Genomic DNA, 12,435 nt, shown 5'->3' with positions numbered 1-12,435 from the left:
GTAAGAATCCTTCTTAAAAATATTACATGTTTTATTATCCTGTCCCCAGAAGGGTGGTTTATCCAGAAACCGAGAAAAAAAATAATCAATCAGAATAAACTCAAAAAAGGGGGGGAGGGGGAAGGGAGCAAAACCATCAACTAACAGGCAGCCAGGCCAGCAGCCCACCCTCCACCTCCGGAGGGTCCCAGAGACCCTTGCTCGACACAGACAAGAGAGAGACCAGCGTGGTTGGGGTGGGGGCAGTCGGCTATGTCTTCATTATGAGCGAGGCGGCAAAGATACGTTGCTAGGTGAATATATATTTATATAATAAATCCGTAAGTTAATAAAGTAAATAGTAATTCTCTGAAAGTTTTTAATTCTTTTTTTTTATAGTTTTTTTTTGGTGTGTGTGGATTTTTTGTTTTTTTTGTTTGTTTTTTGTTTTTTTTGTTTGGTCCTTAGAAAATCTGAGAGACGCAGGTCCAGAGGAAGCAAGGTGGGGCTGGCTGGGGGTGAGAGGCTGGGCTGTCCACCCCACTCCTCTGCTGCAGAGACGGGGGCGCTGAGCTGCACCCTCTCATCTCCTGGCAGGTGCCTGTGGGGTGGGGTGGGGGTGGGTGGGGGGAGACAGGAGTGAGGGGGGTCCCCTTTCCTGGCGGGAGCCGTGGCGCCCTCTGCTGGGCCCATCGCTGGCCCGGGCGGCTCCTGGACAAGGCACGTCGGGCTTTGGCCTGGATGTGGAGGCCTGGAAGGGACCTCAGGGACAAAGGAAGGGACAGGGTGTGGAGGGCATTCCTGGGGCTCAGAGGGGACCTGTTTTGCTGTGGGGATCCACTGTCCCCTCCACATAGTTAAAAAAACAACACATCATATATATTTACCAGACCAGAAGCACTGACCCAAGTCTCCCGTACCCCATCCAGGGGGAGGAGGAGAGAGCCCCGGGCCAAGCGGAGAGAGAGGAGAGAGCCGGCCCCAGCCCCTCCCTGCCCACCCCCCCAGAAAGGACTGACAGAGAGTGCTTGCATAGATACAGAGTCAGAGGAGCGACCCCGAAGTGGGGAGGGGGCGGAAGGCTCCCCCAGCCCCTCCGGGAGGCTGTGAGGAGGGGGCGGTGCTCAGGGTCTCTCCGGCGGGGCCTCACAGGTCGCTCTCGCCGTACAGGGCCGTGGAGAAGGACTTGTAGTCGAGGGCGCCGGGCACGGCGTCGGGGCCCTGGTAGGGCGCCATACGGGCAATGCAGTACTCAGCCTGGTCCGGGGGCAACTCTCTCCGTAGCTCCTCGGCTGTGATGAAGTTCTGGGGGCGGCAGGGCAGGACTCTGGGCCACCCCCACGCCCACATGACCCACCCCGGCCCTCATGCCAGTCCTCCCCGGCCCCCGGGTGCCTCCGAGGCATCTTACTTACCTTGTCCCCTGCCAGGACCTTGAAGGAGGCAATGACCTGGTCGGCCGTGTCTGTGTCGGTGGTCTCCCTGGACATGAAGTCGATGAAGGCTTGGAAGGTCACGAGGCCGCTGTGGTTGGGGTCAACCATGCTCATGATGCGGTTGAACTCCGCGTCACCCTGAGAGGTGGGGGTGGGGCAGGGGGCAGAGCACATGAGCCAGGCAGGGCGGCCAGGCCCTCCCGGGGGAGGCTCCCCCAGTAGAACCGAGCCAGGAGAACAGGGCCCGGCCCTGGCCCACCAAGCCGCCGTTGTCAGCCTGCCTCTGAGGGCCTTGGTCCCCCAGGCCGACTGCCCAGTGCACCCCAGGCCGTGGACGGCCCCCTCTGTGCCTCCCTCCCATGTGTTTGGGAAGTGGGGAGCTGGGTGTGGATCAAACAGGTCTCCTGCTCCTCAGCCCTAGGCTCACAGTTAGCTCTGGAGGATGGGAAAGAGAGAAAGAGAAAGAAAAGGGGGCGAGCCAGAGGCCTGACCCCCTCTCTGCAGACTTTTAGGAAAGGAGGTGGGAGGCTCAGGGAGTCGTCGGAGGGACCCCAGCCCAGCAGATGCAGCAGAAAAGGAGAAGGAGGGGGGAGGGGGAGGGGGAGGGAGGCGAGGCTGCACTGCTCTGGTGGAGTGTCCCCGAGGACATGGAGACTGGAGGCAGTGACAGGGAGGGGGAAGCCGCAAAGAGGAGGAGGAAGAGGAAGGTGGGGGGGAGGGGAGGAGAGGGAGAGAGGAGGGCGAGGATGGGGAGGGAGAGAGAGGAGGGGGAGAGAGGAGGGGGAGAGGGGAGGGGGAAGGGGGAGAGAGGAGGGGGGAGGGGGAGAGGGGGAGGAGAGAGGAGAGGGAGAGAGGAGGGGGGAGAGGGAGAGAGGAGGGGAGAGGGAGAGAGGAGGGGGGAGAGGGGAGGGGAAGGGGAGAGGGGAGGGGAAGAGGAGGGGAGGGGGGAGGGGGAGAGAGGAGGGGCGGGAGAGAGGAGGGGGGTGGGGGAGAGAGGAGGGGGGGTGGGGGAGAGAGGAGGGGGTGGGGGGGAGAGGAGGGGGAGAGAAGGAGGAGAGAGGAGAGGGAGACAGGAGGGGGGAGGGGGAGAGAGGAGGGGGAGAGAGGAGGGGGGTGGGGGAGAGAGGAGGGGGGAGGGGGAAAGAGGAGGAGGAGGAGAGCACAGCAGCGAAGGGAGGCAGAGGCCGCATACCAGGCTGTATCCTGTGGAGATAAGCAGAGCCCTGAAGTCATCGGAGTCCATGCTGCCTGTCTGTTTCTGCTCGAGGACGCAGGGACAGCAGAGGAGACCAGGCCCAGAGTAGGCAAGAGGGCCGCCCCATGTGCACAGCGGGGAAACAGGACAGTGGCAGGGAGCGGGGGAGACGGAGGCGGCCCCGAGAGACCAGGTAAGGGAAGGTGTCCAGAGAGACACAGGGCGGGGAGGAGGCAGGAGAGCGGGTGACGGCACACGCAGTGACAAGGGGTGGGATGGCGAGGAGGAGGGGAGACAGGAGAGAAAGAGAGAAGAGCGGTTAATGCCATGGTCGGCGGGCGCGGGCGCGTACCTGCCGGTCATTCTCCACGTCGTAGCCCAGGCTGATGAGGCAGGCCTTGAACTCCTCCGGGCCCAGCGCCCCGCCGTGGTCCTGCCGGGTGGGCGTCCGTGAAGACCAGGCCGCCGCAGAGAGGTGGGGAGAGGGGCCAGGGTCCCATGCAGAGGGCAGGGGGAGGGGAACACATGGGGCAGGAAACACAGAGTTAGACGCGAGGGACGGGAGGGGCAGGTGGAGGGGCTGGGTGGCCTGGAGGGCAGTCAGAGGCCCCTGGGCCAGAGCAGGGGCGGCAGCTGAGGTCAGAACTGGGGATGACTCGAGTCCAGGACTCGTGGACGGAGCGGGAGCTCTCCCCACCCCCAGGATTTGGGGTGGGAGAAAAGGGACTGCACCCCATCCTGCTTGGGACGTCGGGGTCCCTGCTGATGGTGCAGAGCTGAGGTCACACCCGCCTGCCCAGGGAAGGCAGCAGATGACGCATCAGCCCAGCGGGGCAGGGGCACTGGGGCGAATGCTGGTGCTCAGGGCCCCTGTATGGGGCTGCCAGAGAGAATCTACATGTTAGGAACACTGTGTGTGTGTGCGTGGACCAGGTTCCCGTGTGTGTGTGTGTGTGTGTGTGTGTGTGTGTGTGTGTGTGTGTGCGCGCGCGCGCATGAGCACCAGGTTCCGGGGGAGGTTCTGAGTCTCGGGTGTGCTGGGACTTAGTCTGTCCCCGGGTCTCATCAGCAGGTTGACAAGGGTTCACCCCAGAGGCAGGGTGTGGGACCTCCCCGTCTCCTGCCAGGGAGCCTGCCCATGCTGGGGGTCAAGGTCAGGCACCTCTGCGCCCCGTCAGTGGCTGAGGCCCTGCCAGGCCCTGTGAGCGGCGCTGATACTCAGCCACTGCCATGTGAACGAACAGACAGATGCAAAGACGACGGAGGGGGCCGGACGGGATGGGGCTGGGCGGGGGGGGCGGGTAGGGAAGACGCCAGGGGCAGAGGGAGCCGCTCACCTTGTCGAAGTGGTTGAAGGAGGCCCGGAACTCCTGCATCTGCTCCTGGCTGATGCCCTTGGCGTCGCGGGTGAGGATCTGGTTCTCCACCTCATTGATGGTGCGGGCGATGGTGGTGAGCAGCTGCTCCCAGCCCACACGGATGTGCTGGGGGAGGAGAGGGTGTGACTGGGGTGCTGGGCCCACTGTAGCCTCCTCACGAGGGGGTGTGGCCTGGAGTCAGGCCCACCCGGACTCTCCCCCAAACACCGATGGGCCCGTGCTCTCCTGTGCCCCTCATCCGCACAGAGGAACAGACACGGCGCCTCCCTGCGGCCTCTGCCAACCCGCCGGGTGCGTTAGTATATGTCCCGGTGACGGACGCAGCAGAGGGTGGGCCAGGATCCACCTGGGAACTTCGCAAAGGTATCCTGGGCAATGTTTAACTGGCTGGCGGGGGACAACAGCCGTTTGTTTGTGATATCTGCGGTTTGTATGGTGTAAATACGGTCACCATGGACAATTTTAAGCTACCCAGATGATGGCAACCAGCCCGACACTTTAACTGGGCCGCAGTGAGCCGGCGCGCACGGACTCCGGCACATGCTGGTTGGCTCTGCGTCCGCAAGCGAGGACGAAACTGCTGAGGCCGCAGTGGGGCAGGTGCTGCCCTCCCAGCTCCCCTGGGAGCCTCTCCTGAGATGTACGTTGTCATAGTGGTGGGAGAGTGGCGGTAGGAAAACTGTGATTTTCTGAAATGTGTGAACGTCTGACCTAGTCTTTTGGGTCCAAGTAAAAGAGGGGACAGGAGGCAGCAAACACCTCCTCTACTGGCCAAAACCATTTGGCATGAGGTGGCCTGGCGCGGGCGGCCTCCGGGGTCCCCAGAGCGGGGAGGGGTGGGGACGACCGGGGAGGACCGGGGAGGGCAGCGGCGTACCTCCATGGTGTAGTTGGTGTGCTTGTTGTCGAAGATGAGCGCCTCCTGGATGAGCTGGTGCTGCTGCTCGAGCAGGTCCAGGTTGGGCTTGTAGTCCACAATGCTGCGCTCGTACTGCTTCAGGTGGTTCAGCTGGTCCTCCAGCGTCCCGTTCATCTCGATGGAGATGCGCCCGATCTCCTGCACAGAAGGCGCTGCCGCTGGGGGAGGCTGGCGGGCCCTCAGCCACTCCCGCCACCCGGAGGAGGTCCCTCTGTCGCTGGCTGCCCCACTGCCAGGGCCTCCAGCCTGGGGCCTCTGCCCAGGGGCCCCCGTCCTGAAGGCCTGCAGCTGGCTGACTGTCCCCCCAGGCCTGTGCTAGTATAAAAGCAGCCAGGACGGAGAGTTTCTGTGCCACGTGTTTCATGTCCGACCTCACTGCACCCTCGACTCCCTGCGACGCCCAGGGACTGTGAGCAGCCCGGGCTGCGGAAGTGGAATTGGAGGCCCAAAGGGAGCAACGTGTCCCAGTCAGAGGCCGAGTCGGGATGTGAATACAGGCCTGGCTGACGTCAGAGCCCGTGGCCCCCTGTGCCTTGGCTCCCACAGTGGCCACGCTGTGCAGCCGGCACTAAGCCTCAAGGCTGACCCGCCTGCACCCCGCCCGGGCTTTCGGAGTTTAAGCGAGGCCGCTCTGGTCACCACGGTGCCTGGTGCACAGTGAGCACTCGGGAAGTGGTGGCCAGAGTCGCCATTGGCCTCTTTACAAACCTTCCCGTAGTGGGGTCACAGGGTCAGTCACAGCGAGCACGCTGTGAGGGTCTGAGCTCGGACCACCTGAGTCACAGCTGCACCACAATGCCCACAGCAGGGCCGGCACAGAGCAGGGCCCAGATGCATTTGCTGAGGGATGAGGAACTACTTTCAGGCCCATTTTAGAGAGGAGGAAACTGAGGAGCAGCGGTTAGGCTGTGATTAGGCTGTGCCCGAGCTCACGATCGACAGTCCAGGGCAGAGTTGAGACCTGAACCCCCCTCTCTCTGACTCCTCAGCCAAGCCTCCCTCTGGATGGCCCTGCCATTTCCACCGATATAACTCCATTGACCCTCCCAATCCCACAAGGCCCCTTATGGACCCTCCTAATCCCTGCTGAGAGCTGGGAGCCCGATCCAGCAGGCCTCCACGGCCGCCCGCCCCGGGAGCACTGGGGGCTCTCTCCCAGCTCTGCCCTGCCAGGTCCTCCTGGGCTCGCAGGGCCGGGCGCCGGCCCCTCACCTCCATCTTGGTCTGGATCCAGGGCCCCACGATGTTGGCCTGGCTGGCGAACTGGCGGCGCAGGCGCTCGTTGGACTGCTGCTTGCTCTGCTCCTCCAGCAGGGCCTGGTCCCTCTTGGGCACCAGCTGCTGCACCTGAGGCGGGACGTGCGCAGCAGCAGTCAGGGGGCGGCTCCCTCACCTGGCCGGCCCCGCCCCGCCCCTCGGACAGGCCCCTCACCTTCTCCCACTTGGAGTTGATGATCTGGGGGGTGACGGTGGTGTAGGGATTGCTGCCCGACAGCTTGATGTGGTTGCTCTCCGCGATCCTCTGGGCCTCCTTGTGGATGGCCAGGATGGCCTCCCGCTCCCTGTCGGCGTCTGGCAGGGTGGACTTGAACTGGTCGTGGGCTGAGATCAGGCCCTGGGGGAGGAGAAGGAGTGAGGGGGCCAGCCAGACCCCCGGAGGCCCCGGGAGAGCGGTGGCGGGCACGGACCTCGATCTCCTCGATTGTGTGGACGATGAACATGTCCTGCAGGTCCTCCATGGCACTCTCCATCCAGTTGTTGAAGGGGGCTGCCCGCTTGGCATACTCCAGGTGCAGCTGGTCAATGGTCTCCAGCTGCTTCTCTGTTTTCTGGGGTGTGGGGAGGGGCAGGGACAGAGGAGGGAGGTCACTCAGACAGCAGGAGCAGGTGGACAGTGGGGAGGGCCAGGGGCACCAAGGAGTCAGAGAAGGTCCCCTCCGGGGGGGGGGTCAGGACATCATCACCCACCCCCACCAGCCCAGGGTGGCAGGGACACAGGGCTCTGTGGGCGACATCCCCCCTCACCTCCAAGGCTTCCCTGCGACTGTGGGTCAGAGAGCCGAGGGTGTCCCACTGGTCGCAGATCTTCTGGCACCGCGTGTTGACGTTGTGGGAGTCGTAGTAATCCAGCTCGCTGTGGGCCGGGAAGACGGCGATGAGACCAGCAGGGGGAGTCAAGGTGTGCTCGGACCCACACCCCCAGGTGTCCCAGGCCCTGGGGCCAGGGGACACCAACACTTAAGGACATCAGTCATCAGTCACCCCTCTGGCCCATGGCCCCCAAGGGGAGGAGGAATCTGGGCGGATAACAGGGGCAGGGGTTCCTCCTGCGCACTCGCTCCATGACTCCCTCTGTTGCTATAAGCTACCTCGGGGGCCCCCGAGTGCGGCCCTCAACCACGCCTGTTACCAGGACTGCTTTTCCACTGAAAGCAGGCCTAGCAGCAGGCACTGGGTAAGGAGCGGGCTCCAGGGCCAGGCCCCCCGGGTTTGAGTTCTGGCTCTGATCCTGTCCTCGTGTGGCCCTGGGCGAGTAAACCCCCTAATCTGGACACCTCAGGGTTCCCATCTGTGAAATGGAGAGGGAGACGGTGGAGAGCAAGTTACCCGACGCCTGAGAAGCCTGAGAGCGGCCCGTGGCGCCCAGAGGTAAGACTGGCAAGTTCCTTACTAAAGGCGCTGCATTTATTTTAACAGAGATTAAAGAAAACACACAACTAGCCCGAAATGTCACTCTAAGCAATTAATAATACATTTAAGAAAAAAGTGAGCTGACCAGGGAGTACGTACGATTATCGGAATGACTGGGGTTTAGGAAACGCAGGGCTGATACATACAGGAGTTCCTGGCCCTCAAGCCCCCCGCCCCTCCATTCCCTCACATCAGCCCCAGGACTCCTTTCTCCTGGGCTCCAGACACGTGGATATTCTTAGCAGCACGTTCCTAGGGAGTCGGTGTACAGGCAGGACCTTGGGGGCCTGGTGAGGGGTGGGGAGCAGGGAACAACTCTGGGGAGAAACAGGACCTGGGGATGGTCTCGCCTGCCTGGTGAGCCAGACGGGCAGGCAGGATACAGGGGCAGGGGGCACATGCAAGGGCTGGGAGAGGGAGCGAGGCTGTGCTCCAAGGAGGCCCCAGGCGGCCTGGTTCCATTCCTGTCCCAACCATTCCCTAGCTGTGTGACCTTAGGCAAGCCCTTGGCCTCTCTGTGCCCCAGCCCCCTCTGTTACACGGTGGCTGGGGGATTAAAGGAGCTGGGACGTGCACAGCACCGAGTGCTGAGTTTTCGTCATTGCCGTTAATCCATGCTCAGCCGGCTGTCCATCCTGGCTGGCTGGTCCTGGTGGACCCTCGGCCCTCTGACTCATCTTTAGGGGAATGGACAGCACCCCAAACAGCCCTCCCTTTCTCCTGCAGGGCTACTGTCCAGAGAGCTGCTTCAGGACCGCCTGTTCCCGGGCTCAGGGTAATGGCTTTCACATGGCTGTTCCCTGAGCCTGAGAAGTGGGCCGGCCTAGGACTCCCTCCAAATCGGTTTCCTACTCGCTTCCAGGGGCTTGCCTGCCAACAGGGGAACCTACCCACATCCCACCCCCACCTGTTGCGGACGTCTGCCTCTGTGACCTCATCTCGGCCCAAGCATGCCAGGTGCGGGGGCTCGCTCCTAGGAGAGGCTGCAGGACCCCAAGGGGAGCCCCCAAGAGTGCCCAGAAGGGATATGGAGGCCCCACGGTACTTCCGCCTCGGCGTGAGCAAACAGGGGACCCCCAGAGCAACTGGACAGTGTGGAGGGAGCAAGTCGGGGAGGAAACCGGCCCTGCCTGGCGTGGGGCTCCACCAGGCATCGAGGCCCAGCCCCAAGCTTGTAGGAACAAGGACTTTGGGGATGACTATGGCAGGGTAGTGGGTGTCTGTGGAAAGGGCAGTTCCAGCCAAGGCTCCTATTTTGGAGCAGACAGCTATTTTGGGAGCCCTGCCGCCCTTCCAGGGCCTGTGGATTTTCCATGAAGTAATGGCCTGGGCCTCCCACTCCCTGGGCCGTCCCTGCTGCCGGCCACGCACTGGGGGAATAAGGGCTCATTCACTGGCTCTGGAGGCTCAGTGTACTAATTGTGTGCGTGAGTTTATCTGACCGGGGCGGGGACAGGCGGGCAAAGAACCCGGCTGCCTGGAAGCCCTTACAATAAGTGTATTCTGAGCAGCAGAAGGAAGGGGCCTGGCAGAACAATGGGCTCTCTGTGCAGCCTGATTCCCTCAGGGAGGGGCGGGTGGGGGCTAGGCCACCCCCAACATCAGCGGGCCAGTGGGTCCCCTGGGCTTGGCAGGCAGAAGAGGTAGAGCCCCAGGGACCCCCACGGCCTGAGGAATCAGGACAAGGGGTCCGAGACCTCCCTTCCACCAGAGAATCCAGGTTCCTCTATGTTTCTCATCCCGGGTTAAGAGAAGAAGGGAAAAAGGCATCCCCCCATCGGCCCTTCCCCGGCATGTACGAGGAGGGGCTGAGGGTGGAGAGGGCGGGAGACCCCGCTCCAGGCCCTAGGCTGGCCCTCAGGAGGCTGCCCCACTGCTGCTCCAGGCGGGGAGCCGGAGGGGACACAGGCGACAGGGCACCGTGGGCCCACACGTACTTGAGCTCCTGGGCAATGGCCGCGATCTGCTCCACGCGGTCCTGGTGTGCGGCCAGGTCGCTCTCGAAGGCCTCGTGCTTGCGGATGAGGGCTTTGATGTCCGAGAGGGTGGCCGTCTCATAGTCCCGCTGCTTCAGCATGGCCTCTTTCCCTGGAGGGGGCACAGGCGTGCTTAGACAACAGCACCGCAGGAGCTCAGAGGGCCAGCCAGCCAGAAGAGGGTAACAGGTGCAGACCCCACATCCTGCCTCGTCGTGGACGGTGCCATGACAGCTAGAAAGTTCTGGAATCTTTTTCTTTGCCCTTTCCAGGGATCTCTAAGCCCGACTATATCCTGGATGGAGCTGGGAGACACTGTGGGGTTGGTGGGCCTAAGACAGACGTCCCAATTCACTGTGTGTCCTCAACTTAGTGCCCTTCAGTGGGAGAAGACCATAAGAACAGGACTATGCTCCATGGCTGGAGAGGAGGACACCCATCTGTGGAGGGTCGTGACCTAGGGAAGCAGCTGGGGTTGCAGCCCGTGCCTCAGCAGTAGCGGGAAGGGAAGTGTTCGAGTCAGGCTTCTTCTGGGAGCCTGACCCCGGGGCCTGCCCCTCTCAGGATGGTGGTGCCATCATGCGTCTACGTGCCCCACGCTGCTCCTAAGGGCTTGCTCTGTGTGGAGCAGCAGGGCCCACTGTCAGGCCCTTTGAAGGAAGGAGGAACACTGTTATTAGTCCTGGAGCCTGCCTAATTATATACCCGAGGGCAGGAGCTCATGGAAGGCCTGTAGGCACAGTAAGGTCCTGCAGAGAACCAAGGGGAAAACGCCAGCCTGGGAAGGTGGCTGAGACCCCCAGCTCCTGACATGCCCTGCTTCAGGTGGGCCACCTCAGGCTACCCCTAGAGTGGCAGCTAGAGATCCCCTCCTCAGCTCGGCACCAGAGCATCTGACCAACAGAGGCCGTCGGAGCAGTGGGGGGTCACGCAGCCTCTCCCCGCCTGTCCCTCATTTATAAAACGGGGCCAGTGCCATCTCAGCCACCCCGAGGACACGGCCCGGCACCCACAGGCAGGGGGCGGCAGCCCGGGAGACTGACTGCACTGGCCCTACGGCCCCAGCCCTGAGGCACGAGGCTCAACCACAAAGGCAAGCTTGCAATTCCCTTCTCCAGATTGCTTTCTCCCAAGGGTGGGAACCCGAAATAGTAGGTTACCACTTCTCCGCCTCAGCAGAGTTTCAGCAAGGGAGCTGGCAAGAGGCACACTGGAGACTCGGGAGTGGGCCCGGCCATGGCTGCCTTGGACTCAGGCCGAGGGCAGCAGAGGGGCATGTGGGCTCGTTTCTGTTTTTTTCCCGAAACAATCCAAGACCCTCTGTGAGGTGTCCACACAGACCCTCACCCCTGCAGGCTGTGGGGGATGGTGAGGAGGACCCAGAATGATGATGGCTCAACCCACCCTCTGGGCCCAACCCCCAGGGTAAGGAGGCTCACACAACTGGGTCCCAGGGGTGCTGAGGGGGTGGGAGGCCGGTCTGTTGGGTGGTTCAGAGAACAGAAGCTCCCAGTCTTGGGAATGAGCAGATAGGACTGCCTGGGGGCCCTGGGCTGACTCGAGGGGCAGGGCCAGATGCCAAAGGGGTGGGGCAGGGGCACGTGGAGGCCGCTGAACCAGTTGGGCCCTGGCTGGGGACTGGGCCGGCTCCTCCTGAACACCTTCAGATGAAGGCGGGCCCCGGGGTCATTCCCAGGGAAGGAGGTCTGGTGGCCGGCACACCCGCACCCCTCAGCCGCAAGAAGGCATCTTCCCAGGGCCTCCGGGAGCCCCAGGCGAGGACTGCAGGGCTGATAACGTGTGCCAAGAGGCCCCCAGAAGGGAAATCCACAGGGATGATGCCTAGAGCCCGCAGAAGGATGACAGAGATGGAGGGCGTGGATAATGAGGAGACAGCTCAGTCCAAGCGTGGGACGCGGGTGCTATAAAATCACTTCTGTGCCCAAGGGCCCCCGACAAGAGAAATGCCCAAATCAAGAGAAATGCCCAAATCCGGCCTGTGAGTTCCCCGGGCAGGGACCTCGCCTACCTGGGAAACTCCTGCGCACAGGAAGAGGCTCAGGAGGGATTTGTTTTGAATGAACGGATAAATGAGCTAAATGCCAACACCCCTCCTTTGGTGGGTGTGGGGTAGAACCCCTGGGCACCATTTCTGCGAGGTGTGGGGGCGGCGCCTGCAGCCCCGGCCCAGGCTAGCTCTCCCTTGCCTCCCCTTCCGGGTTCTCCTCCTCTGCATCCTCTCCCTGGCATAGGAGGCATCGGGGTATGGCTCTGGATCTGGCAGCTGCTGCTGGGGAACAGCCGGCCTGAGCGAATGTGAGGACGGCATTAGTTGGGCTGCAGCCAGGGACACAGCTGACGTGGGGCCGGGTCTGCAGATCACACCGAGTTAGGTGTTCACAGGCTGGCAGGGGCGGGACGGGCTCCATATGGGTGCCTCTGGGCAGGTCTTCGTATCTGGCTAGCGTTGGGGCTGCCTGCCAAACAGCTGGGTGGGTGGGGGCTGGAGAAGGCTCAGTGAGGCTCTCACGGGGAGCTGTGGGGTGGGAGGGATGAGAAACAACACTGAGCGAAGCGGAGACGTGTGAACTCAGCTGGGCAGGGCGGTGGCAGGAGGGCAGAGACAGAGTGGGCAAGGAGGCAGCCAGAAGCGGGAGGGCAGGTGTCCTGTGGATGCTCTCAGCTTTCCCAGGCACCGGCCGCTTTCTGACGGCTTACAGGCCCCTGGGATCTGGAATCTCAGCCATGGTGTGGGTCCCGACCGAGGGCCAGGGACGTGATGGAATTCCACATCCTGAGCCAAGGGAACAGGCAGCTGCCGAGAAACAGGAGGCACCGCTGCCCTTTGGGGAGAAGCCAT

The 12,435-nt window shown here is 62.7% G+C and overlaps 1 protein-coding gene across 4 annotated transcripts in view; it reads right to left on the bottom strand.

Annotated features, from left to right (window-relative positions):
- Window positions 1-7: 7 nt before the first annotated feature.
- ACTN4 (actinin alpha 4) overlaps window positions 8-12,435 on the bottom strand; it is a 72,941-nt gene continuing 60,513 nt past the window's right edge. For 2 of the 4 annotated variants that reach the window (XM_058529258.1, XM_058529257.1), the window contains exons 12-21: window positions 9,537-9,687; window positions 6,934-7,042; window positions 6,597-6,737; window positions 6,341-6,523; window positions 6,121-6,255; window positions 4,867-5,046; window positions 3,948-4,094; window positions 2,963-3,043; window positions 1,395-1,553; window positions 8-1,284 (exon numbers count right to left, since the gene is read on the bottom strand). In XM_058529258.1, the coding sequence (XP_058385241.1) occupies window positions 1,126-1,284; window positions 1,395-1,553; window positions 2,963-3,043; window positions 3,948-4,094; window positions 4,867-5,046; window positions 6,121-6,255; window positions 6,341-6,523; window positions 6,597-6,737; window positions 6,934-7,042; window positions 9,537-9,687 (1,445 nt within the window). In that variant the 3' untranslated portion in view covers window positions 8-1,125. Of the gene's footprint in view, window positions 1,285-1,394; window positions 1,554-2,607; window positions 2,674-2,962; window positions 3,044-3,947; window positions 4,095-4,866; window positions 5,047-6,120; window positions 6,256-6,340; window positions 6,524-6,596; window positions 6,738-6,933; window positions 7,043-9,536; window positions 9,688-12,435 lie in introns of all 4 variants that reach the window. The other 2 variants (XM_058529260.1, XM_058529259.1) reach the window with 2 other exon arrangements.

This window comes from Diceros bicornis, chromosome 34 (genome assembly GCF_020826845.1).
Source record: "Diceros bicornis minor isolate mBicDic1 chromosome 34, mDicBic1.mat.cur, whole genome shotgun sequence".
NCBI lineage: Eukaryota > Metazoa > Chordata > Mammalia > Perissodactyla > Rhinocerotidae > Diceros > Diceros bicornis.
Note: the sequence above shows the minus strand (reverse complement) of the source record. Positions and strands in the feature narration are given on the sequence as shown.